Raw genomic sequence first — 25068 nt, 5'->3', positions numbered from 1 at the left:
AGCTAGCCGAGTGACTCCAGCAGATCTCAGGAACAACACCTGAGATCTCTGTCCAGAAGAGCTAAGATACTGTGCAGGACTGTCTTTTTGTGAAGGTAATTATGTATGAATGTAAACTCAGAAATCAAAATATTATCTTGCACTGAAATGAATTGTCATGTGTCACATGTGCAGTTATTACACCCTCAGAGTCATAAAGAACTTGACTTAAATTTATAACCACTTTATGCAGTAAGTAAGAAACAGAAACAAGTCAAATCAGGTGTGCAATATCAGGTCGTGTGTACTGCATAAAGAAGTTCTGGTGTCTGCTAAAAGAAGATCCGAGCTGGATGATGCGGCCTTCATGTTGAACACCTGCACACAGGAAACAGTGCAGGCTGTGGAAAGATCTCTTTTTACAGTTTATGGCAACAACATAACCCTCAACAGGAAGCTCTGAAAAAACAGTGAAACACATTTTGATCAAATTTTGATCACATCTGTTGTGCAGGTGAGGAAAAAGAAAACATCTGTGCATGCAAGAAAAGTGCTGCTGTTTTATTAACATCAGTCCAATGTTAATTCCTCTGCAATGAGTTTTCCTCTTTTCTGTTTGCGTGTGTGTGTGTGTGTGTGTGTGTGTGTGTGTGTGTGTGTGTGTGTGTGTGTGTGTGTGTGTGTGTGTGTGTGTGTGTGTGTTTTCAGAAGAAAACCAGATGAAACAAGACCAGAGGACTAAAGACTATCGCAAGAAATATTCATCACTGCAACTTTATATCAATGTAAATAATTTATATTGATTTGTATACTGTAGCGCCCACTATCTTCATCAAGGATCAATAATTTGCAAGTACCTGCTAGTTATGAAGTTTAACACATATGTTTTAACATAAAAAGGTCAAACTCACATCAACCGCTACAGGTCTGAGTTATAATCACACTGACAGCTGGAAAGCGTGAAGAGCATTCATTATTCTATTCAGTAAATATATCACTTGAAATAATGATTTTATTCCTAGTCTAACGAGCTTGGAAAGAAGGCGACTGGACTCGACTTTTTAGGGTTTTCCATTAGATGGAAATACACGGTACAAGATTTTTTTTCTGGCCTGGGTTCTAAGAGTTGAGTCAATCTTAAAATGTGACATCCACAGACTGCACGCCACCAATCGGCCACTCAGTGACGAGGGCAACAGGCCGAGCAGCAGGTATACCATCACCTCGACATCCTCTGTTTTTTTGTGTTGAGTGTGTGTGGCATACAAATGATGTCACAGACTTTTGGACGCATTACCATGACTACCGCAAGCACATTGAGGTAATGCTCAGTTGCAATGGAAATTGGAGTAACTGATTTGTAATCGGAGTCTTTGCTTGGCCGATTCTGGCCTCCCCGCAATAAGTTTGACACCCCTGTTGTAAAAGAAAAGTCCACATGTATTACATAACAGCAGGTTTTCCTTCTCTTTACGGGGAATTACAGGACAAACACGCACTTCTCTTGTAGCTGTAATGTGGCAAACAGACACAACAGTGTGTGTCGGCTGTTGGAACGAAAACATTTAGTAAGTGCACATTTCACAATAATGAACCCACATCCACCCACTCATAAACGAAACAACATCTAAGAATGTTCATTTTCTACTGGGTTTTACGTTATACTATTTCCCTGAAGATTCCCCATCTCAACATATCACTTGTTACCGTAAAACAGAGATAAAATCCGCTTTAAACCCACACCACTTCCCTTACAGTGAAGGGCATGTTGTGGTTTTATGCATGTTAGCAACACTTTGTTATGCGACTAAGGCCACAGTGGTTAACAGCTACCAAATTATTAACTCTACTGTTTAAAACATATAGTTTAGAACATATAGAAGCAAATATCCAGGTTATCCTTAAGAAAACACCTCACGAGACTGAAATTTAAAATCTTCCTTCTCGAATGTTGCTTGTGGAAAAAGGTCTTCAATAGAAAGTGAAACTCTGACAGTCCTGTGTTTATTCATTCTTTTTTTATAATGAAGATTAAGTGTTTCATTTCTGGTCTTTGCTGAGTTCAGTGACACATTTTTTTTTAACTGTTGTGAAATACCCAAGGAGGGACTGCAGGAAGGAAACCAAGAGATCAGGTAAATAAACACAGAGTAAATGACGTGATCAAATTAAATCAAGATAAGTTAAACAACCCCCTTCAAACAGCTTTCATATATGCTGCACGTTTTTGGACAAGCTACATTTTATCTACACACACACCCTATTTTTTTCCCTCTTCAGATGGAAGTTATTTGTTGGCGAAGAGTATATAAAGGCCTATGTGTGTGTGTGTTTCACATCTTTATCAAACTCTTCAGCCACTCGTCATGAACAAAAACACATTGCTGGTCCTTTTGTGTCTGCAGGCGATCCTGCTCATCACGGCCTCATCTGAGATGACAGCTGAACAGCCGACACCGGTAAGGAGGACAACTTTACAAAACCTGTGTCTAGATTTTCATTAATTATTACAGAAACTATCAAAATGAAATGAAATAAGAAGATGTGGTGTCTAAATATTGAATACTTTTTTCCCAGACAGAGGAGATAACTTCTGTACACAACACGAAGGTGAAAAGCCCAAATGTTAAACATCTGAAAAAATGCCGCGTGACACAAGCAGGATGTCGACGACACCACACAGTAAGGCAAATTTCTGTTTAACAAGTAAAATAAATTAAGGAATAATCATAATAATTTCAGTATTTACATCTCAAAACAATTTGCAGCATATCAGCAGTTTACTCTTTCTGTTGTTTAAAAGAAAACTCAGCAGTTTGACTGCATCTCATTCATTTTACTTCTGCATGGTGTGTGAAACTAGCAGCTCCCCCTAAAACCCTTTTCTCTTTTTATTACAGAAACCACAGCAGGGATCAGACATAAAGCCACAACCCTACAGGTAACCACACAGTGCAATAAAAAAAAAAAATCAAGAATCAGGTCCAAGTTTCTGCTGAGCAGCAGCAACAATGAAGAAATGTGTGGCATTTTTGGTATGAAGATCAACACAGCAGGACTGGTTCATTTTTAATTTTTAATTTTTTGTTTTGTTCCTAACAGACCCAAAACTCGTAGAGGGAGTCTGGCTCCAATTCTGATACAGTAAAGGAATGAAGTGAAGGAGTGATCACGTCTAGCGCGTAAGTACATGAAAAGTGAAGACAATGGGAACGATTACTAACACATTAAATGACTCCAGTTGCTATTTTATCTGGTTGATGGATTAACATTGTTCAAACTGATGTATTTATTCCTCCACTTCTTCTCAGTGAGTCTCCTGCTTTGTTTCTTCTGAAGATGATGAAATAAAAAGAAAAACAGAAATGAAGACCGACACTATAACTATAAAAATCACAATATTTCTCAGACCAGTGGTATATAAGAAATATGTGTGTAATATAAAAAGGTTATTAAGGCACTACATAAATGAATGTATCTGATACAATTATAATTTGATGTTTATGTTCACAAGTTTTGAATGTGGCCTTGTTCATTTTACTGGTTTTGATGAAATAAAGAGTAAGTTTTCAGACTTCTGTCTGTAACTGTTATTGTTTCATGAATTTCAGTTTCAAATAAAGTCATCCAGAGTTAAAGCACAAAAAACTAGTTATTTGTCGAATGTACTACACACACACACACACATAGAGAGAGAGAGATCCTACATCACCACCGAGTTTCTAGAGCATGTGATAGAGCCAGGTCGCAGGGCCTGAAGGATATGCTGCCAATTCACTGTTATTAGAAACTCCAGCACCAAGATTATTGAATAACCAAGGTTAAATAATGAAATACTAAAACTATATGTGAAAAAAGTTCATTTAACTAAAGATGCAAAAAAAGAAAAATTAATAAAATATTGAACAAATAAAAACTAGCTTAAAACAACCTAAAACCAAATAAAAACACATGAGGAAATCTCCTTAGTTTTAGTATTTGTTACACCAATCAAATGTGTTACAACAACTTGCCTGATGTGGCCTTAATGGACATGTTTATTGAGAATTTGGACATCTTCTGTTTTGCAACTTAGCAGGGCAACTTTGTGGTGTGGCGGGATGTAATGATGTAATTTTTGCCCCATGCAGGCCGCTTTGTAATAATTAAAAAGACAATGTCATTTTTCTGCGATAATCACTGACAGAGCAGCTCACTCAGAGAAATAACAAATGCAAAACAATTTCATTCATAAAATCAGAGCGAACTGAGTGTCTGTTGGTTTCTTGTTGATCGAACAGCTCCAACTGGCCTCAGTGGGAACGCTGAACAGAAGAGAAAAAACTCTGTTCTTCTGCCAAATGTGGATAGATGAAAAACAAATCTTCACTCTTCACTCTGCAGGCTGTTATCGCCGTGGGCGTGGGCGTACAGTGAAATACAGTACATCTCTCAGTGGCACTGGTCTACTTCCTCCTTCTTTGAACTCTCCCTGTCCAAATGTTCTTAGAGTGTCTACTCTGACTCAGTCTAAACATGTTCTGTCATGTTCAGACACAGAAACAATTCCTCAATAAACACCACAAACAAATGGTTTAGTGTGACTTGGTTTCTGTCTCCTGTCACTTGACTTCTCTCGGTCTGAGTCATCCTTCTCAGAAGTGCAATTGAACTGCACGGATACAAGATTCAGCTGGACTTGAAACTGGACAGATTTCCTCCCAGTGGTAAGAACAGTTCCTGACTCGATGACAGACAAATCCTTTAACAACTCCGTCAGTGATATATTATTGTTGGAACGTCAGAAAACGATAGAAATGGAAACAGAAATACTTTTTCTTTGTTTTATATCACATGCATTACATAAAAGGGTTTTTCATCACATTGTTAAACTTTGCAGCAACATAAAACTTGTTTTGAAATCCTGTCCCCTTTATTTTTTCTGCAAATGTGAATGCATTTGAAACCAGCGGGTGCTCCCTTCACACAGAGACAGCCCAAATATAATCAAAGTATCCGGGTGGCAGAGTATATTTGATGCAAGCTAACAAACATTAAATTTGAATTAAATCTGACAAAATATGGAGGAAACCTACTGTTAAACTCATCCGGCTGGAAAATGAGTTTCAGCTTTAAACCAAATGCTTAGAACAATTTGTGCTTTATGAGAACTGCTGCAAAGCAAGTTGGTTTTTAAGGTGTTAAAACTGTGTTCGGGTAAGTTTAGTGTAGGGTTTGGAGTTATGGATGTGGCTTAGTATTCAAATGCAGAGTAACAAGTGTGTCCGCATGTGTCATCTCCAGGCATGTGCATAGGTTTCTTCCAAGCACTGGTGGGACATCAGTGGGAGCATTTGAGCATGAAGGGTTCAGTTCCTTGATTTGTGCAGAATTTTGTGCATTTTCTCCACCGGCTTCTGCTGGAGTTTTTCATTTACGTGAAGAGAAACCCGAAAACAAAGCACCAGATGGCACAACCAGATTCCCTGAGTAAATCCTTTGCTTCTTTCTTGTTTTTACTGTGGGGCCTACATACATCTGTTTTAAATACTGGAGCGAGGTATGCCCGCTGAGCAGCCCGAAAATCTCCACATGTGCTTTCTGTTAAATCCAAAGCTTGAGTCTTTATTTTAGTATTTATGAATACAGAGTTTTATTCAATTTGCAGTGGAGAAACAAATGGAAACTTCACAATGGCAGTTTCTGTCCCTTACAATAATCCACTCCTGCACATGCATTGCAAAAAAATAGTTTAGGTAAATAAAATAAATGCAGTGGTGTTACATGCTTACCCTTTCAGATAAACAAAAACTTTAAAATAAAAAATCTGAATCGATCAAACTCACATACTGATTTGTTTTTTTGTTGTTTTTTTTACTTCCCGCCCACACGCGCTGCGCTGGTGTCAAATCAAACGTACCTCCTCAGAGCAGTCTGAAGCCGGTCAGCAGCTTGGAGCGAGCTCGCTGTGCACACGGGACCGATCGTTAATAAGACACAGTGAGTAAATATCAAACACCTTTATGTATCTATGAGACATATTCATGTTTCTATTGTATTCATGCAAGCTTCGTTTTAAAAGCTGATTGGCTGCTTAGATTTACGGTGAACACGAGAGACAGGTTTGTTGTGAGTTCGTTTTTTCCACCTGTGCTATGCAGTCACCATTCATTTATTTTTGTAATATTTTATATTACTGAGTGATTTAAGTCTGTTTGTTTGTCAGTTTTTCGTAATGTAGGTATTAAGAAGTCAGAAACATTATAACGAAGCAGTTATTGAATAAGAAGTTAGATATTTACTTGAGTCATGCATTCCAGTAAAGTTTTTAGTAAAATAAAGATTTAAATAGCTTTACATGCAAATGAATGTAAAATAATCAGCAGCAAGTACAATTTAAAGTAATATTAGAAATGTGATTTATCGTAACTGGTTCTTAGATTGTTTTGCTGAATCAATGTGGAGTGACATGCAGATATTTATTCAAGCACAGCATGTAATATGAGGTACTTTCACTTTATCATTTATACTTTAAATACACCAGATCCACTAAAAAGAAATGATAAGGTCTTTTACAAGCTTGTACGAAGATAAACATGTATTAGTGAGAGTATGGCCTTTTTCTCATTTATTTAAGTGTAGGACTTTCACATGTAAATGACTATATTTTAACATAGTACGACTGAAATTTTTGAACTTATCGACTCAGTTATTATTATTCCTTTATTACTGTTTTCTACAGTGCAGAGTAAAACTAATGAGCACTCAGTAAACATTAAACAGGAACATTATTGCACAAAAAGAAGATCATCAATTTCCTCCTTGAGCAGCACTTTGTTGGCTGGGTGTAAAAAAGTCCCTTTCCATAGCAAGACATCTTGAAGAAACCTTCAATCAAGAATCAGGCTCTCATTATGGATGGTCATGAGCTTGGACCAACTGGGGTTGTGTAAATAACACATATGGATTCATTGTAAACCAACATATGTCTTTAATCAGAATCAGAATCAGCATACTTCATTAATTCCTGGGGAAATTATGTGGGTTACAGTTGCTCCAGTACCGTAACATCAACAAAAACAGACCAGACTATTTAACAGTAGAATATGTTAAGATATAGGGAATAGCAGAATATAATATATAATCACCAAATAATAAATCATTCCTTAACATTACGCTTTGATAAGAGTTTTACTTTAATTAGTTTTGTTAATTTTGCCTCAAGATGTTTATTCTGAAGCCATTCTCACATATGCTGAACACGTGTTGCTTTTCCTTCACTTTACAATCCAGCTCATCCCAAGCCATCTCTGTTGGGTCTACGCTGGGGGAGTAAGGAGGCCAGGTCATCTGTTATGGTGGTTTGCTCACTGTCCTGTTAAAGGACAAGTGATTCAACTTCATTTCAAGTTAGCAACGGTGGCATTGAAAAAGAACAATTTCTAGAGGAGGAAACCTGGGGCAGAACCACATTCAAGGAGGGTGGACCACAGCAATAACCAGCTGTGGTGGAGAGATAATGTTCACTATAAACTCCAAACAGATGATGATTGTTTGTCGTTCCAAGCTGTTGACTTAGGTGTTCCTTTGAATTCTGAATAAATTACAATAAATCAACCTTGTCACACAAAGATCCTCTCAAACCATCACAGTTCCTTCTCAGTGCTACACAGCAGGATCCACAAACATCCAACCAACTTTGTGTCTTGAAACAGTTAGATCTAAACTAAGACTAATCGGGCCAGAGTAAAAATTTCCACTGCTCTGATGTCATGTCTGATGTGTCTCTTGGCCAGAGTAGTTCTCCAAATCGTATCTGTCTTTCTCGATAATGCTTTATTTCATTTTGTTTATTTATTTTTTACAAATGAAAATATCAGAGGGATAGCTTATGTTGAATAGTTTTGAGATGAAGTTATAGAGGCAACACTGAAATGGTTTGAACGTTACTTGCCTGACTGCATTGTGCAAGTGTAAAGTTTAGTGGAGGGGGTGGGGGTTGTTTTTTCAGGACTTTATCTGAGGCCTGTGATTCCAGTGAAAGGACAGTTTCATTCTTCTGACTTTGTGGGAAAAGTTGGGGGATGGTCCCTGTGCATAAAGCAAGGTCTATAAAGACATGGTTGGGCAGATTTGGTGTGGAAGAACTTAAATGGCCTGCACAGAGTCCTGACCTCAACCTGACAGAACACCTTTGGGATGAATTAGAGAAATGTATTTCTGGAAGAATGGTTGAAAATTCCCATACACGCACTCCTAAACCTTGTCTAAAGCCTTCCCTGGAGAGTTAAAGCTGTTATAGATTGGGTGGGCTGATATCACATTAAACCCTATAGATTAAAAATGGGATCTCACCCAAGTTCATGTGGGTGTGAAGGCAGATGAGCAAATACCTTTGGAGCATAAGACGAGGCGAAAGACCACAGAGAAGATTCATGGATGTAGTGAAGGTGGACATGCAGGAGATTGGTGTGACAGGATGGTAGAGATAGGGTAAGATATATAGGGTAAGCTATAGTGACCATTAAGTGGGATTTATGGTCCATGACCATATTGTGCTCCTTTGTTTCCTTGGCGGTATGTTTTGGGTCATTGTCATGCTGGAAGAACCATCCACGACCCATCTTCAGTGTTTTCCTGAGGGAAGTAGGTACTTGTCCAAGAATTTGTCCTGTACCCTTGGCATAAAAACAGTCCCAGGATATTTTTCCACCTCCATGCTCCATGCTTGATTTTGGTTTCATCTGATCACAGCACTTTCTCCCAAGCCTTGTATCATTTAAATGTTCACTGGCCTGTACATGTCTGTTCTTGAGCAGGGGGACGTTGCAGGAACTGCAAGATTTCTATCTATTAATGTATAGATTGTTACGGATGGCATTTTAGTGACTGTGGTCACAAATGCCTTCAGATCATTAACAACTCTTCCTGTGTAGTTTTGGGCTGATCCACCACCTTTCTAATGATCATTCTCACCCGTGAGAGTCATGGTCTGAATGCTGTGTTGGGTGTTGGGACAATAGTCTAGGATGAAGAACTTTGGCCACGTTTAATGTAAGAGTCCATGACTATGACACTACATACAGAAAGGATGCTTTTCTGAATATGGTTGCTCTGCAGAAAACAACCAATGGCCTTTTAATAATGCCCAACAGTTAACTGAAAAACATTCCACATGATAAACCCATATAACCAGGCAAAAGTAATGAAGATACTGCCAGTAGTGTTGTGTCTACAGTTTATTTTACAAGGGGAAAAATCATATTACAAACAACCTTGATTGGGTCAGTCTGTGCAAATGTTTGACATGGTTCTCTAAATATTTCCCGTGCCATTGCACTTTATTTGTTGATCATTTATTTGTGTGTAGAAGTGAAAAAATGTGGGCATCTCGTGCTCTGAACTTGACTCTAAAAACCTCAAAATCAATGTCTAAAAAAGGGGAACACTTTGAAGATAATTATAAATGTAATTGTCAAATGAATGTAGTGGCAACAATAATATTCCCCTGTGAAAGTCAATGGAGAGGAGATTAATGTGCTGTAATCTTTGCAAGAGGATCTCCAGGGAAATTTGATAACATGCACTGGTAGAAACTAGTGCACTTTGGACTTATCAGTCTGCACAGAGGCTAAATGAACTTGTTTTATTTATCAAAGTGAAGGTACAAAAAGGGAGGAAGAGTTCAAGTCAGGGTATGGTGTCCAGATGTTACCACTGATAGCATCACGACAGAATAATTAACACACAATCACACAACTGTTTCCAGATTGCAGTATTTCTTCTTTACATGTATTTTCTTAAACCCAGGGAACGTGAAGTTTCTAAATGTTTCCTAATGTGGCTCCAGTTCTGCTTACAGCTTAGCAGTGTTGTATTTTACTGTTTTATTGTAATGGGAACATAAAATCCAGACATCAGATCTATAGTTGCCTGCAGCTTTACAGGAATCGTGGCGCTAAATTTTGATTTATTTTTGTCACTTTCTAATTTGTGTTCCTTCTTGATTTAAGATAGTCCCCCTGCCAAGTAATGTGCACACTGTTGCTCAAGCAGAATGTTTAAAGACACGGTGAAATGCTTTTTGCTTTTTTCAGTATTTTTACAACAAAATCCCTCTCTTCTTTTAACCAATAAGGTATATAATTTGTTCAGTATTCTTATGTTTGAGGAGTGGTTATATGAATCACCTGTGGTATACATCCTGACCTCTGTTGCACTGACTTCACTCCCTCAGAACAATCTCTCATTCAGCATTTCTCGCAATAGTGAAACTCTTGAAAATACAAAAAAACTGAAGCTGAGAAGAAAACAGAGAAAATAGAAATGAGAACTACAGCACTCGGTTTTAAAACTACAGCCATGGCAGAATGCGTCCTCTGGTTGCACCCTTCTCTATAACACTAACAGCCACTTGCCTTTAAAGTTGTTGATTAAATTTTCATGAGGAAAACTTTTTCATTGTTTTCTTGTATGCATATTCGAGGTGATCATGAACCCCAAAGCTGTATGGCTTTTGGGAATTTGTGCTAGCGTTACTGACATCCTTACCTTAAAAATATGAAACACATCATATGACATACTAGCCATGCTGTAACTTGGGTTTTGGAATTTGGGGTTCCTGTGACATTTTCTTCTTTTTTGATCATAATCAAGCATTATTCATTTTGCAGATTAATTTCACTGTACTCATATCTATTGTTTCGATGAGAGTGGGTCAGCCTATACTTAACCATATTATTACAATAATATGGTGTGTTCATACAAAAAGCAAACCAACTTTTCCCCTCAGATATTGGTCCCCAACATTTAAAAAGAGGAGGAGCACGGCAACCAATCACGTTACAGCAACATACTTTCAGCCGTTACAGTGTAGCCTACCTTTCTCCAAACTGAGTTCATTTTCTCTGTGTTTTATCTAAAAGCAAAGTTTAACCAGACCACTCCAATCGTTATCTCTGCATCCTCCATTTCTGATTTGTCAGTGGTGTCAGGAGAACCCCAGCTGGTTCATGCTTAGGCTGTTTTTCAGCAATGTTGCAATATTTAAACTTGCACAAATGTACTATGCCCTCTTTGGTTTTGTTGAGAATGCACCATTACGCATCCAGTCATAGCTTTTACTACGAATGATCAAGAGAGACTGGAGGACAGGAAAAAAGAAAAGCTTGAAAGAGAATGAAACGTACAGTGCTCTTACAACATAAATAAAGTTTCATTTGGTTAATCTCTAAGGTTTCAGGGTTTTTGGGTTTTTTCTAAGAGGATAATCAAGGAAATTCTAAATGACTGCCCTGAATTACTGCAGTTAAGTCATATCTCAAGAACTGGATTTAAATCTGCCTCGTATATAAATCCTGCAAGTGTTTGTTGTTTGTATCACTCTGGGGATGTATATTTTTGTGAATGTTTACATCTGTATTTCCCTTGACAGTTTTATATCATCAACATGGAATTCTCAGAGGAAGACTACGACTATGAAAACACCACCTACAACTTCACCTATGATGACTATCCTGCCGTATGCGAGAAAGGGGACATCCGATCTTTCGCAGCCCTCTTCCTGCCCATCATGTACACCGTGTGTCTGGTGGTGGGACTGGCTGGAAACGTTTTAGTCGTGGCTGTCTACGCCTACCACAAACGCCTGAAGACCATGACAGATGCCTTCTTGACCCACTTGGCTGTGGCCGACTTGCTCCTGCTCCTCACGCTCCCTTTCTGGGCTGCTGATGCTGCAAGGGGCTGGGAGCTAGGGGAGGTTGTTTGTAAAATCGTGTCTGCCTGCTACACAGTGAATTTCACCTGCTGCATGTTGCTGCTGGCGTGCATCAGCTTGGATCGTTATTTATCGCTGGTCAGAGCACAGGATAGAGACCAAAGACGATGGCTACAGAGGGCGTTCACCAGGAAATGCTGTTGGAAGGTGTGTTTAGCTGTGTGGGTGACAGCTTTCCTCCTTGGCCTTCCTGATTTAATACTCTCAGAAGTGAGGCAGGCATCTGATAGAAATATCTGTCTAACCATCTATCCTTCATCTATGGCTCGAGGAGGTAAAGCTGTCCTAGAGGTGGTCGAGGTGTTGTTGGGATTCCTACTTCCTCTGCTGGTCATGGTGACCTGCTACTGGCGGGTGGGCTGTGCACTCCGGGGCCTCCCTGATGAGAGCAGAGGGAAGAAGTGGAAAGCTCTGCGTGTCCTTCTCATTGTCGTAGGGGTGTTTGTGATGACTCAGCTGCCTTACAACGTGGTTAAGGTGTATCGGGCAATGGATACAGTCTACAGTTTAGTGACCCACTGCGGGGCGAGTAAGGTGCTTGATCAGGCGGCTCAGGTGACAGAAAGCCTGGCTCACACTCACTGCTGTCTGAACCCGATCCTCTATGCCTTTGTGGGGTCTTCCTTTAAGATGCACATGATGAGAGTGGCCAAGAAGTTTGAAGCGAAGCGAAGGAAGAGGGGAAGCAAAACAACAGAAACTAATGTGGAGGAGGGGATGGAAATGTCATTCAACTCCCACACTGCATCCCAAGAGACAAACTCATTCTCAATATGAGACATGACTAAAATGTCAGCGAGGTCTATGTGTCTATATATGCACACAAGGTCCAGCAGGAGAGCATATAAAGCTTTTGTTGATGTAGGGTGTAGCAGCAGTAGCAAAATGCTTGCAAATCATTAAACTGTTCAAAAATTCCACTAGTTTTAACAGTCTGTTCCTAAAAACAGTCTTTTTCTGCCAAAGCGAACAGTTTATGTGCTGGTTTCAAAGAGCTCCAATATATATTACTTTTGCCCTCTATTGAAGAGAAAAAAAAAATCATTTCAGCCACATATATTTTATGAAAAGACCTGCTGAGACAGTTTGTAGTTACTCTTTGCAGGAGTAGATGTATTTATTTACAGTAGTATCCATTAGTGACAATGACATCCACCACAGTGGGTTCACTGAGAACTAATTCAAGTATTGCATTAACTTTTCAAGAATTACGGACATTCTTATACACAGTGCTCCGTTTTCAAAATCTGGAAATTTTTTGATTTTATATTTAAAATAAATTTTAGATATAAGGATTCTTTTTAATAGCTGGATGAAAATCCAAGTCCACGGACATCACCAACTGCTGCATTTCATTTCTTGAGATACTCCACTTGGCTCTTACTACAGATACTTCAGTTGCTGCTTGTTTTTTTGGATTCAAAAAGCATGCTTTTCTAAGTTGAAGTCAGGTGACCAAGTGGCAAGTTAAGAATATCCCAGCTCTCTGCCCCGAGAAACTCTTGGGTTGATTTTCCAGGATGTTTTGGGTTTTTTCCGTGTGCACTGTAAAATGCTATCTGAGCAGAGACTACAGGCCTGTACACTTCATAATTCATCCAGCTACTTCTATAAGCAGGCACATCAAACACTAGTGACCCGGTTGCACTGGCAGCCATGCCAATGCCATAACACTGCCTCCACTATGTTTGACAGATGATGTGGTTTGATTCATATCACGAGTCATTTCTCTCTTCCTCCATATGTTTCTTGTCGTATCAGTCTGATAAAAGTTCATCTTGGTTTCATTTGTAAAAAAAAAAAAAGGGAAAGTCTAATCTGTCTTTCATGTTGCTGAATGTAACCAGCGGTTTGCACCTTGTGAAACACACTGTGCTGATCATTTATCTTGAGGGTGTATCTGGAGAGTAGACTTTGCCAATAATATGTCTACCTCCTCCCCAGTGTTCTTGGTTGTTTTTTTAAACCAAGGAAAGAATTCTGCAATATTCCACTTTAGTTGCTTTCTGTGGTCTTTCAGGTCTTGTTTTTGAGCTGGCCTTCTTTTAAAGAACATACTAGATTGCAGAGTTAGAGATTTATGCTCTCTTTGACAGGTTTGTTTGTTTGTTTGTTTTTTCAACCTAATGTCCTACCTCACCCTTTTTTAATATCTTGCAGGACGTAATATAAGGAGTTCAGTAGACAGTTACCAAATACAAGCTCAACACTTTGAACCAAATGCAGATATTTGTTTAGTTTTCCATTATTCTGCTTCTCAACTGTCCAGTTACATCTAAACCTCTGAAAATGGGAGTCTGTGTAGCTATAAAGTCAGTACATTAATCACGTTTTATCGTTTGATTTAAAAATCTGCTGAGGTGGTGAACAGAGGTAAAATTACATAAAAATATTCTCCAAATACTTATGGACCTAACTATCCTTTTAATCCAGATCTTCAAGTTAACTTGTGCTTCTCTGAAATTTCACCAGAAACTTGCACTCTGCCCACACAGTTAAGATTTATTACTAAACTCTCTCTGCATTACACACTAAAAACACCCACAAAGGAAAGAAAAACCAGACCTGCTGGAACTTCAGCTTTGTTGAAAAAGTGCTTTGTCTAATTACAATCAACCATGAATAAAAACTCCAGACCCATTTCATGTAATAATCTGCACAGCCTGTAAACCAGATATTATATCGTGCACCTATGAAAGGGTGAGCAAAGACTTTAAACCTCTGTATGTTTGCCAAATATCTGTTTTTCTCAGCTCAGGATGTATCCTGAAAACTCTTAAAAAAACAAAAACAAAAAAAACCAACAAACATTAACCATCAACAGAATTGCTGTAGTGCGCTGCTGGTGTTTCAGAATCGTGTGATATATCTACATCCACTGGGACTTTGGTTTGATGTGGGAACGCCGCATTTGTTGTTTCCTGAATTCCTAGGAACATCTGAAACACACATTTTTCCACACACAGATTCGCTCCTCTGCACTGAGAGCCGAGGCTGCACAGCGGGGTAAAAAACACTTTTTTATGAGTCAATGACGACAAGTTTGTAATCGTACTTTATCACTACATATGGGTTTACCACTGAGCTGAAATTCCTTAGAAAATGTGTAGCTGCAGACAGAGGGAGGGCTGGACACATTCAGATATTGTTACCCTTACCGTCCAGCATCGGCATCATTAACCCTGACAGATGTAAACAGGATACTGCATAGTTCAAATGTTTTTGATGTCTGTTGCAACTTGTTTTTTTTTTTTTTTAAATGCTCCAATTTGACAAAATGTATACAATCGAATGTTTACTTGTGTCATTCATTTTCTATTCATTAGATGTGAGGTTTATTTATTATTCTTTGGTATTTTTTTTTCCCTGCATCCCAGCTGGTGGAACTCAAGTATTGGTGTATACTGCAGGTCACACAATGTGGAAAGCATCTGAGAAATGTTATCCATCTGTTAAAAGAGCAAAACACTTTATTGAGCCAAAAAAGAAAAAGAAAAAAAAGGGGGGGGGGGGGGGGGGGAGGGGGTTGATCCAATTTGAATTGTTGCATACCTTCTGTGTGATTCAAGACAATTTTGAAAACAATTACTTGTTTCAGACTCAAAATTTGCATTCGAGTGATTTTTGTTCATTTTCCTTACATGAATTTCCTTTGCAAATACAACTGTGCTCATTAAACTGATTTATTGAGAACATAAACAATATATCTTACAATAAAAAATGAAGTATACAAAAAAAAAAACCAACTCTGCATTTGTACTATATTTAGAACAAAAGTGCAACAAATTAAATTAAATTATGATTAAGGCAGTCAACTAACTTCAGTTTCAAACCTGAACTACTTTTTTTTTTAATTAAATAAGTAAAAATATTCAATTATTTAACTAATGATAGGATAAACTGAGGCCTAAAATGGCAGTATCACAATAATTTAGAAAAGAAAACTTTCTGACATTTTCACAAAAACAAGGTAAACAAAATGTAGCCAAACCATTAATTCAATAAATACAAAACGGTGGTTGAAATTTAACTGGGAAACTGAACAGATGAAGACGTACTGCATGAAGACAAAGCTTACATCTCCTGAACTGGATCATCAAAGAAGCAAATACTGAAATGTTATTGCAAAGTTCAACTTATCTACAACACTGTTACAGTCCCAAAAGTGGATAAGCTGTGCAAAGGAAAACAGTTATCAACAACTCAAGCTTTCCGCTGGATGTGGAAAAATACAGAGACACAAAAGTGCAGCAGGAATGTGAAGGATTTCTCTGTTTACTTGAGACCTCGTGGCTCATGGCTTTATAAATACCTTATGGTTCATTAAATCAGGCACTTTTTGCTGGACAGAGTCTGGATATGTTTAGCTGTGAGGTGCACATCAGTGAAGTCTTTGTTTTTTGTTTTTGTAAGATGACAGTGGTATATCAAAGTATCATCTCTGAAATTTTAACAAATAGGACAAATCTTTACAGTTTTTAAGAGGCAGAAAGTGCTTCTCAAGATTGTAAGAGTGTGCATCAGAGTCACTGTCAGACATCAGTAATTCAGGATCTGCACATCAAACAGGTCACACACTCCCTCGTTGTCATCCAGGTTGAAGCTGTAGTCTATACCTGAATTTGGAGAAAGGAATCAGTGCAAAAATGAAAAGATGGCACCCACACTGAACACACATTCCAGCTGTTGATGATTTAGGACCTAGATCAGAATGTGAAAGGCAAGGCCCAGAGTTCAGAATTGGCCCGACAAAGACATTAATCCAGCCCGCTGCACTGCTTTGGAAAATGTGAAGGAGGGCAAACATTTACACTTTCATCTGTATTTTCATAAGTTTTACAGCTCCTTTAATAGATAAACAATTAAATAACATTTTATATTCATGTTTAACATTCCTGTTTTTTTCGTAGTCTACTATAGAAATTTCCCTTTTCTTAATTAACAAAAATGTTTTGAACAATGAGCTACCAGAACTTTTTCGGTAATTTTACACTTTTATTTTTGAGTTTAAGCCCAAAGAGTTGTGCTGTCAGAGCAGCATTTCTTCTTTAGACTGTAGAAGTGGATGACTTGGGTGACTGATGAAATGTTTCTCCCACTGAAAACACTACTCCCAGGTGAACAGAAGCAACTTTTTGGGAAATGTTAATATGCCAAATTAAGATGTTAAATATGTCAAATAATAAACCTGCTAAGCATCAGGATGTTAGCATTAACTCAGGAGCATCTGTTAATCATTTGAATGTCTTCTCTTTGACCTCCAGTCGTTAAAATGGACACATTATAGTGATGCCTAAGGTCTGAAAGGTAAAACCAGAGAGCTTTATAACAGAGTTAGGGGTCTCAGTTTATCTGAAATAGGACTTTATGGAGGTCTATATGTAGGTAGACTACCTCCAGTAGTTAGGGGTAAGTGTGCCCCCAATTAGACAGCATTACAGAAAATTGGGGCGATGAATGGAAGCCAAGCAATGCACTGCTGTGGAGGGGTGAGCAGCAATATATATTTAAGCGTAGATACTGAATGTAGTTAAAACAGGTGCTGTGATGCTTACCATCAGTGGACATGAGTTCCTCAATCAGGTCAACAGCTCCTACAAAGAAAATTAAAAACATGTTTCTATTCCACTGTGGTGTTAAACGTTCACTGTTCTGGACCATTTGTAGCATATCTGTAAACAATTCATTCCTTTCCTCCCACTGAAAGAAAAAACATTAAATAAAAGCATGCTTAGACCTAAGAACGTCAACTGAATCAGAACTGAAACAAATGTGAAGTAAACATTAAAAAAAGGAAAAAGACTTATGATTCTATTCATATCTCTGGGCCTCACCCTCTCGGTTATCCTTCATGTGGTCTCCAGTGGCACTGAGCTTCAGTAGGCTGCTCACATCCAGAACAGACTGGAACTCCTGGTCCACCAAGTCCATCTCCTGCTGCTCCAACCCCATCACTGGTCGACCGTGATAGACTGCAGACAGAATGAGGAGTCGAAACAAGGTCACTTAACCTCATAATGAAGGATTAAGTTATCTGGAGGCAGAAAACAACAAATGTTGGAATGTGCACTTGTTTACTATAACCCTGGAGAACCCATGGGGTCAAATTTGACCCCATGGTTTCCTTCAAAAACCAATGGGGTCGGCTCTGACCCCATGGGTTCTCCAGGGTTAATGTAAGAGTTCGAAAAACATGATTACCACCAATCTCATTTGTCCAGTAAATAAGAAGTTAATGCCAAAAGGCTGTTAATTTATTAATGTCCACGAGGTCATGCCTGAAAAGAATCCTATACATGGCCCACTTTAAATCTGAATTATTTTTACCTAACTCGTTCTTAATGTACAAAAAAAATAAACACACCCAACCCTATGCACTGGCTTCTCATCTACACACCACTGTGCAAAACATACCATAAGCTTTCATTTTACAGAATCCAAGTGTTTCCAAATGTTGAGTAAGTAAAAATCATTCAGTGAAAGGTCTTGTGATTTTGTTGGGGCAATTCCTCATTTTTTTATTTTCTGGAAGGATGGTCAGACTGGGTTTCGCTTTGACACTCTTCTACTTTTAGTGCAACTCTGACTCATCCTCTATAAAACTTAGAGCTGTCAGCTGTCGATCTGTCAGATATACTGGAAGTCTTTTTTTAATAAAGCCACATGAACATATGCAATGATTAGCCACATTAAAACCAGTGAAGTATATGGCACCGCAATGCAATATTCTGATGGAGGGAAACTGGCATCAACGTGGATGTTACAAGCACCACCCACCTAAATACTGTTATAACCCTTAACAGGCTGCCCACAGGTTGCATGGAATCCAGTCTCAGCATTACAGAAATGTACAAAAACAAGTCAAATTAAGGGAGCGCCAACAAGACCCACTGCAGGCATCCTGGTGACGGACACCACAGGATAACTTCAGCGGTCCTGTGACCATACTCAGAGGGGCCAGAGCTGTTTTACACAAGTGTATTTTTCCACAGTATTAGGCAGGTGGTGAGGCAACCTTTAAGCAGTGTAAACAAGTTGTCAAGTAGCTGCGATTGGGAGAAATTTGATATCTTGTGACTCATTTAGGTGGAGAATGTTATTCCAGAGAATCTGATAAATAAAAATGAAACTGTCCCATAGTAACAGCACTTTGAGGTTATTGAAGATCAAGTTTTCTGTGCAAAATTTTGTTCATACTCTCCTTGTTTATCATTTTTTCACAAGCTACAAGAGATTGAAGTAAATCTGCAAAGAAATGGGTCAAACTGTGCATACTGACGCTACAGTTTTCCTAAGACTTTAGATTCTTTTCTTACAGCCTAGATCTGGTTCATGTAACTCTGAAAGTCAGCTTGCTAAGAGAGGGAACATAGTGACAGACAGCAGTTTTATTTTTTGTTTCAAGATATTAGCACTGTATAGTATTACAGAAGAAAGTAGCAACTAATAAGTTCTGCTGTTCTTGCATGTCAAGACTCTACAACAGCTAATACTTCCAAGTCAGCTGATAAACAGCAATACTTTTAAAACAATAAATCAATCACATTTACATAATCAATTTCAGTGTTGTCCGTGGACAGCGTCTGATTAAAGTACAGACTTTCCGGTTTCTTTAAAGGGTTTTAAGAAAAGTACTGCAGCAACCGTTTTGGAATTGCAGCTATTTTAATACACAAGCTCCACATTCAGTGACTCAGAACTCACTAGACAACTGACTGACAAGCAGCTTCCTGTCAAGTGAGGCTTGTTTCCACGTTACCTCACAATAAAACATCTATGACTTCCATGTTGATGTTGCGTACGTGGTTTACTGGAAGCTGAGTCTGTCTGGACTGTGTCTGTAGGCAAAACATTTCCCTGAAGCCATCCTGCAATACAGTTAAACAACCAGGAGATCCTCTGATATTTTTATAAGACTGACAGGCCAATCATTTTGCATTCCAGTGCTGCTGACAAACACCTTTATAACCAGATACTAAAAAGTAAATAGCAAATTGAGAATTTTACACGGTGAATTACAAGAATTACATTTACCTCTATTTACCATTAAAAATAATGATAATGCAAGTTTTTCTTCACCTTGAAAGTTATGGTGTGGATTTGGTAATTTCTGGTATTGTTAAGGAACTATTTTTGAATAAATGCCAGCAAAGGCTGCACAGTACCGGTTGCAGTAATATGCCAAGAAGTGTTGCAATGCATCCGGCCATGACCAGACATGACTATGTGAACATCAAAAATACCAGAAGTGAAATCCTTAAATGAAGAAGGAAGCACTTTTGACTGCTCCTGAGGGGTCACCACAGAGGACACATCTGCACGTTTTATTCTGACACAGATTTCACGCCGGATGCCCTTACTAACACAATCCTCCTCCCATTTATCCAGACTTGTGACTGGCACTCCCAGTACACAGGCCTGGGGCCCCCTGAGGCTTAAATACATTAAAGTGTTAAAAATCAGGACCACACATGCAGTTTATTCTGTTAAAATAGGCACTGAAGTTCAGAAACAACATGCGCAACTGTTACTTGAGGCCAGTTTATACCACCTTCACATTATATCTAAAATATTTTATCAGTTTCTTTCTTTAAGCCAACATGCATGGGATTTATAACTATAGATTTATAGTTAACATCCATAACAATCTGGCACTACAGAAAGAAGAGGAACGCAAACTCCATTGTTAAAAGCAGTTAAATGAAGGGCAGTGCTTACAAATCAAATGTAACAGCAAAAGCACCCATCACTCATAGTAGATCACTCATTGTTTAACATCGACAGTGTGTCTTTCTTAAAAGAAAACACACTATCATGTGTGTTAGGACACATTCATTCTTTTAAGAATATATGATGTTTGATACATTTATTTATTTTTATAGAAACGACAGTCTTTATATAGGACCTCAAAAAAGGGGTGTACAAAACATAAACTGACCGACATCAGAACAACATATAATGGCTTCCTGAAAACTTTCTTTTCCTAGCTAAACATGAGTAACTTCCAAGTCTACAACAAAGGATAGGAAGTCTTCTAATGAAAATATGTATTAAATGCTCTTTTTTAGCAGAAAATTTAATCTATAATTAACAGCTCTCACTAAACATATGGCTAGCAATTAAATCATTTACAAAATAACCAAAATACTGTTATCAAACAATAAACTGCAATAAAGTTACAACAATATAAAGTAATATTTATTACCCTAGTGCAGTGGTTTTCACATTTGCTCCTGTGTGTGACTCTGACACCGAAAACCTGAAACCTTATGTAGCACCACAAATTGGTTGACTATATAATTAGTAAAAACTATTCCAACGAAAACTGAACATCAGAAAGTAAACCTAGTTCTTCTGAATTGGTCACTATGTCAGAAGTTTCTTCTGAGGCCACTTTAAATTTCACAAATGACTCAGGTTGTAGAAGTTTTTCTTGACTACAAATGCAAAATTTTTATTACACATGTGTTCACCGCAGCCTCTTTAGCAGGCAGTAAAACTCTGTGGTGGTTTTGTTGAAGAACTTCAACAGCATTAAAATTCACATGCCCTAAAGCCCATCCTTACCCATCTGCACGTCAGGAGGGGTGGCCGACGGAGTCAGCACATCATCATGTTCTGGCAGCACCATCTGGTGGTCTGAGCAGAAAGACTCCTGGCTGCAGCAAGAGGTGGTGTTGGTGTTGGAAGTGGAAACTGAAAGAGGGAATCTCTGCAGGCTCGCGGGGGTGCTGGGTGGAGTTGGCATCTGACAGATGTCATCAGTGGGGGGTACAGAGAAGACCACAGGCACTCTGGAATCTGAATCTCTGTTGATAAGCATGACCTGAATGGGAGCAGAGTGGCTGCGCAGGTTCACCTGGTACTTCTTTTGACCACTCTGACCCTTAAAAACAGCAGCATGTCATTAAGTATGTCATTTAATAAAGCAGTTATATAGTTGATCTTTTTTTTAAGAATATTTAAAACTGATCACATGATCACAAGGGCATGAAATAAGATGCTTGCAGTGATAAACACAGAAAACTGTCAGATAAATGTGCAGTGTTTTTAGGTTTGCACTGTTTAGTTTCTGTGCAACTTTACAGTTTTACTGTTTACCATCACAGCAATATCTAGACGCTCATAAAGTTACAGGCTAGCTGATTGATGTTAGAGCACACATATGTACACTTATGTACAAAATAAAAAGCCAAATGTAACGAGAATCTTGCAGCTCACTCACAAGCTTTTATCCACCTGTAATAAAATCTGCTAGATAAAGCCTGTGCTGTGTCTGGCGTCTGTTCTCATTAAAGCAGAGTCAAATAAAACAGTACATTTCTATACAACCAAAGCAATACTACCATTTCTGGCAGTGGCACCTCCAGCTGAGTCCCAGCAGGAGCCACAACAGCTAGAAGTGTTTCTTCACTAAAAGCGCTGCAGATGTCTTCATGCGTCACAAATTTATATGTGTAGAAGTGTTAAAGAAGCCGGATTACTGTTTGAAGGAAATGGAGACAATAAACTTGAAAAACAAGAACTGTGAGCATTGTGCAAATCGGGATTAGCCTGGATGTCATTTCACTACTTGACAATGGCAATTATATTTATAATCCCTGCTTTATAGTGTTTTCTTTGATCAATAGGCAAACAATGTTAAAAGGATCAGAGAAGGATTTGTTGTCTCTGAACTGAGTAAATGGGGCCTCGAGGGAACTAGAATTACAAACCATGCAGACAACAGTACAAAAAAACACCTGGTGATATTTCACTGCAAAACAAAGCAAGCCCTACTAACAGATATTTTACTCATTTAATATGAAAAAAATGAGTTAAGATTTGGTTATTTTACAAAGTCTTAAGATGAAAAAGAAAATCAGAACTTCTCTTCTGCCAACATATGATAGAAAAGGCAGAGCGATGACATGAGATGCACAAAAGCAGTGTCTCCAAGCGAACTAAATAAAAACATTTATTTAAAAAATGTAGTCATAAAAAGGATATGTGTTGACAATGGGATCGTGGTTCAAGTGTTTGATGTTCTCCTCCAGCCAGGCCTTCTGGTTGTCCAGCTCTTTCTCTTGGGCTTCCAGCTCAGCAATTTGGGCCTTTAAGACATTTACCTGCTCCAAAGCCTCCTCAGTTTGGCTGGCTATGTTCTCACCCCTTAACATAACGTACAGGATAAGGATGTTTTCTCAGCATTTGCTCCATCTGCTTCATCTTCAATTAAAGTGTGTTTATCTTTAAATTAATGTAAGCACCAACTCTGCATGCATTTTTAAATCTACAGGAAAATTAAAATAATAACAACTTTTTGAAATAGTAAACATTTTGTCTCACACCTCCACTGGATTACATTCTTGTTTTTCTTCTCAATTAGCCCCACCCCTTCCAGTACATTGGTGATATCATATATCCTCCTCTTCTGCTTCACTGCCAAGCTGTCTGCAGCCTGTTAATTCAGACAGACATATCAACATCACATCCATATTTCCATATCAGCTGTTCGTTTATAGCATCTTGAGATATACACTTGCAGGTCCATCATAGATACCAGGAAGTTTCTGCAGGAAATGCTTCATCGGTGAATCCAAGAAATAGGGAATTTGGCAAATTAAGCCGCACAAAATAACAAATCAAACTCCTTGGCAGAAGAAGCCAGTTATACAATACCAGAGGCAAAGGGAGGAGGGAAAGGGCTGAGTAACCTGCTGTGTAAACATTGCCCAAGTTTGGCGGGCAAGAAGAGAGGGAAAATGCTACCAATGATAAAAAATAAATAAATAAATAAACAGTTGCAGTAATTAAAGCTTCAAGTAGATCAGAGATTGACACAGGCAGTTAACATGAAACAGAAGTCTCCAAGGAGAGCACTGGAGTGTAAAAGTCATTTACAAATTTTACTAGATGCCCAATACTTAAGGACATTGCTAGTGGGGAAATTGAATAGATGAAATCAATTACATATATAAAACTGACTGGAAAAAATTTGATTTGGGTACCGCATTGTTATATGTTACTGCAGGATCCCACAGGGAGTCAATTGATATCTGCTAGGTCTCAGGAGCATAAAGACAGGTAGGCAGAAACCTTAATTTCAGGAGTTAAGTCTTAGCCTTCTCTTTTAAAAGGAGATGATTCCTATTTCATCTTATAGCCCATGGACATATGAACCTGGTGACACTGGGTCACAGGATAATGCCATGTTTAATCATAATGCAAAAAGACTGGGGATCAGGGTGCCACTCTGGCATCTCCCCGGTCGCTCATTAAAAGTAGGTTTCAAGGGAGACTGCTAAGTGTATTTTAGTGCAATTCAATTAGGCCTGATTTAGCATTAAACACACGATAAATTGATAAAGCATATGAAATACAATGATTAGCTAATTTTCTGTCAACAAATACTCTAAAAAAAATTTCTTTAATGAAGAAAAAAAAACCCTTTTGAGTATCAGTGGAAGTATAAAGGAGGAGTCCGGGTAATGGCGGCTTGCTAGTCCACCTGTTAAAAAAATCAGTATACCTGACTGGACCCGTAATGACCGACAGCCCTTTGTTCGCATCTGTTGTATTAATGTTGTCAGTGGAAAACACCACTTAATGCTCCCCCCAAAACAACCCACAAAACCCGTCGTCTCCGTTTTACTGACCACTTTCAAATCAAGGACGCCGTCCTTGGCTTCTTGGAGCAGGCTGACAAACTTAATAGTGAGGAGCCCCAAACTTTTCTCATGGCGACTCGATGTCGAGGGTGCCGTCTCAGTCGTCTCAAACTCCATCTTCTTTTTATAAAAGAAACCCTTACTTGTTTTTACTCAGCCACCTACGTTTTAATGAGAATAACGATAATTTCTTTAAATAGCAAATAACGCCGGATCCCTTAACGGGACGATAGCAGCACCTGAAGGGTTTTTAAATGAACGGACGTTACGTTAGGGTCCTGTTGCTATGGCAACCCATTTGCGGCTCGTGCCACGGTCGACCCCCACCGCCGAGCTCGTGCCAACTAAGTCCCGCCTCCCCGCACATCAAACATCACTGACCAATCGGTACGATTAGTATTAGTATGGAAGCCCATAGCAGCCAAAAATATAGGTTAGCATTTTTTTTAACTAATTAAAAAAAACATATAACATTTTATTGAGCTATTCTACTTATTTAAATTATTTTGTTATAGGTCGTGTTTAAATTTAGCTTTCCTAACAAGGATTTCATACCATCTAAGTATATCTTATCATATTTTGGTAAAATTCCCAAACACTATATTCAAATTAACTTTTTTTTTTTATCTTTACTTGATAAGTCATAGTAACTTAACATTCTTGTCATTTTTATTTTTTAAA

General features: G+C 38.4%; 2 protein-coding genes and 1 long non-coding RNA gene across 5 annotated transcripts; 2 read left to right on the top strand and 1 right to left on the bottom strand.

The window, feature by feature from the left end:
* The first annotated feature begins 2253 nt into the window (after positions 1 to 2253).
* On the top strand, positions 2254 to 3611 carry LOC101486621 (uncharacterized). Its single transcript, XR_191292.4, has 5 exons — positions 2254 to 2438; positions 2557 to 2661; positions 2880 to 2920; positions 3082 to 3161; positions 3291 to 3611. It is a non-coding gene; the product is annotated as an uncharacterized LOC101486621 (long non-coding RNA).
* Positions 3612 to 4555: 944 nt separating this feature from the next.
* On the top strand, positions 4556 to 13676 carry ackr4a (atypical chemokine receptor 4a). Of its 2 annotated transcripts, XM_004555361.3 has the most exons (3): positions 4556 to 4685; positions 5887 to 5958; positions 11393 to 13676. In XM_004555361.3, exon 3 carries the CDS (start codon positions 11408 to 11410, stop codon positions 12512 to 12514), a length of 1107 nt encoding a protein of 368 aa, XP_004555418.1. In that variant the 5' UTR covers positions 4556 to 4685; positions 5887 to 5958; positions 11393 to 11407; the 3' UTR covers positions 12515 to 13676. The 2 variants fall into 2 exon arrangements, with proteins under 2 accessions (XP_004555418.1, XP_023010979.1); XM_023155211.2 differs by lacking the exons at positions 4556 to 4685; positions 5887 to 5958 and adding an exon at positions 10032 to 11143.
* A 1572-nt stretch (positions 13677 to 15248) lies between these two features.
* Positions 15249 to 24730, bottom strand: e2f5 (E2F transcription factor 5). 2 transcript variants are annotated; one of them, XM_076876557.1, is made up of 8 exons: positions 24376 to 24730; positions 23068 to 23177; positions 22731 to 22888; positions 22084 to 22196; positions 21305 to 21617; positions 17572 to 17709; positions 17293 to 17331; positions 15249 to 16353 (listed from the first exon to the last, which is right to left on the bottom strand). In XM_076876557.1, exons 1-8 carry the CDS (start codon positions 24502 to 24504, stop codon positions 16277 to 16279), a joined length of 1077 nt encoding a protein of 358 aa, XP_076732672.1. In that variant the 5' UTR covers positions 24505 to 24730; the 3' UTR covers positions 15249 to 16276. The 2 variants fall into 2 exon arrangements, with proteins under 2 accessions (XP_076732672.1, XP_076732671.1); XM_076876556.1 differs by having other exon boundaries at positions 21305 to 21623; positions 24376 to 24728.
* Between the last annotated feature and the right edge of the window lie 338 nt (positions 24731 to 25068).

This window comes from Maylandia zebra, linkage group LG18 (genome assembly GCF_041146795.1).
Source record: "Maylandia zebra isolate NMK-2024a linkage group LG18, Mzebra_GT3a, whole genome shotgun sequence".
In the NCBI taxonomy this organism is placed as follows: Eukaryota; Metazoa; Chordata; class Actinopteri; order Cichliformes; family Cichlidae; genus Maylandia; species Maylandia zebra.
This window is presented reverse-complemented; position numbering and strand designations above follow the sequence as displayed.

Excerpts from the sequence above, each read along its gene's own strand:
- ackr4a (XM_004555361.3), top strand. The coding sequence starts at position 11,408 with ATGGAATTCTCAGAGGAAGACTACGACTATGAAAACACCACCTACAAC.
- e2f5 (XM_076876556.1), bottom strand. The coding sequence starts at position 24,504 with ATGGAGTTTGAGACGACTGAGACGGCACCCTCGACATCGAGTCGCCAT. Across the intron at positions 22,889-23,067 it reads AAGAATGTAATCCAGTGGAG|GGGTGAGAACATAGCCAGCC; the intron begins GTGTGAGACAAA and ends CGTTATGTTAAG. Across the intron at positions 17,710-21,304 it reads CCCTCCTGACGTGCAGATGG|TCTATCACGGTCGACCAGTG; the intron begins GTAAGGATGGGC and ends TTCTGTCTGCAG.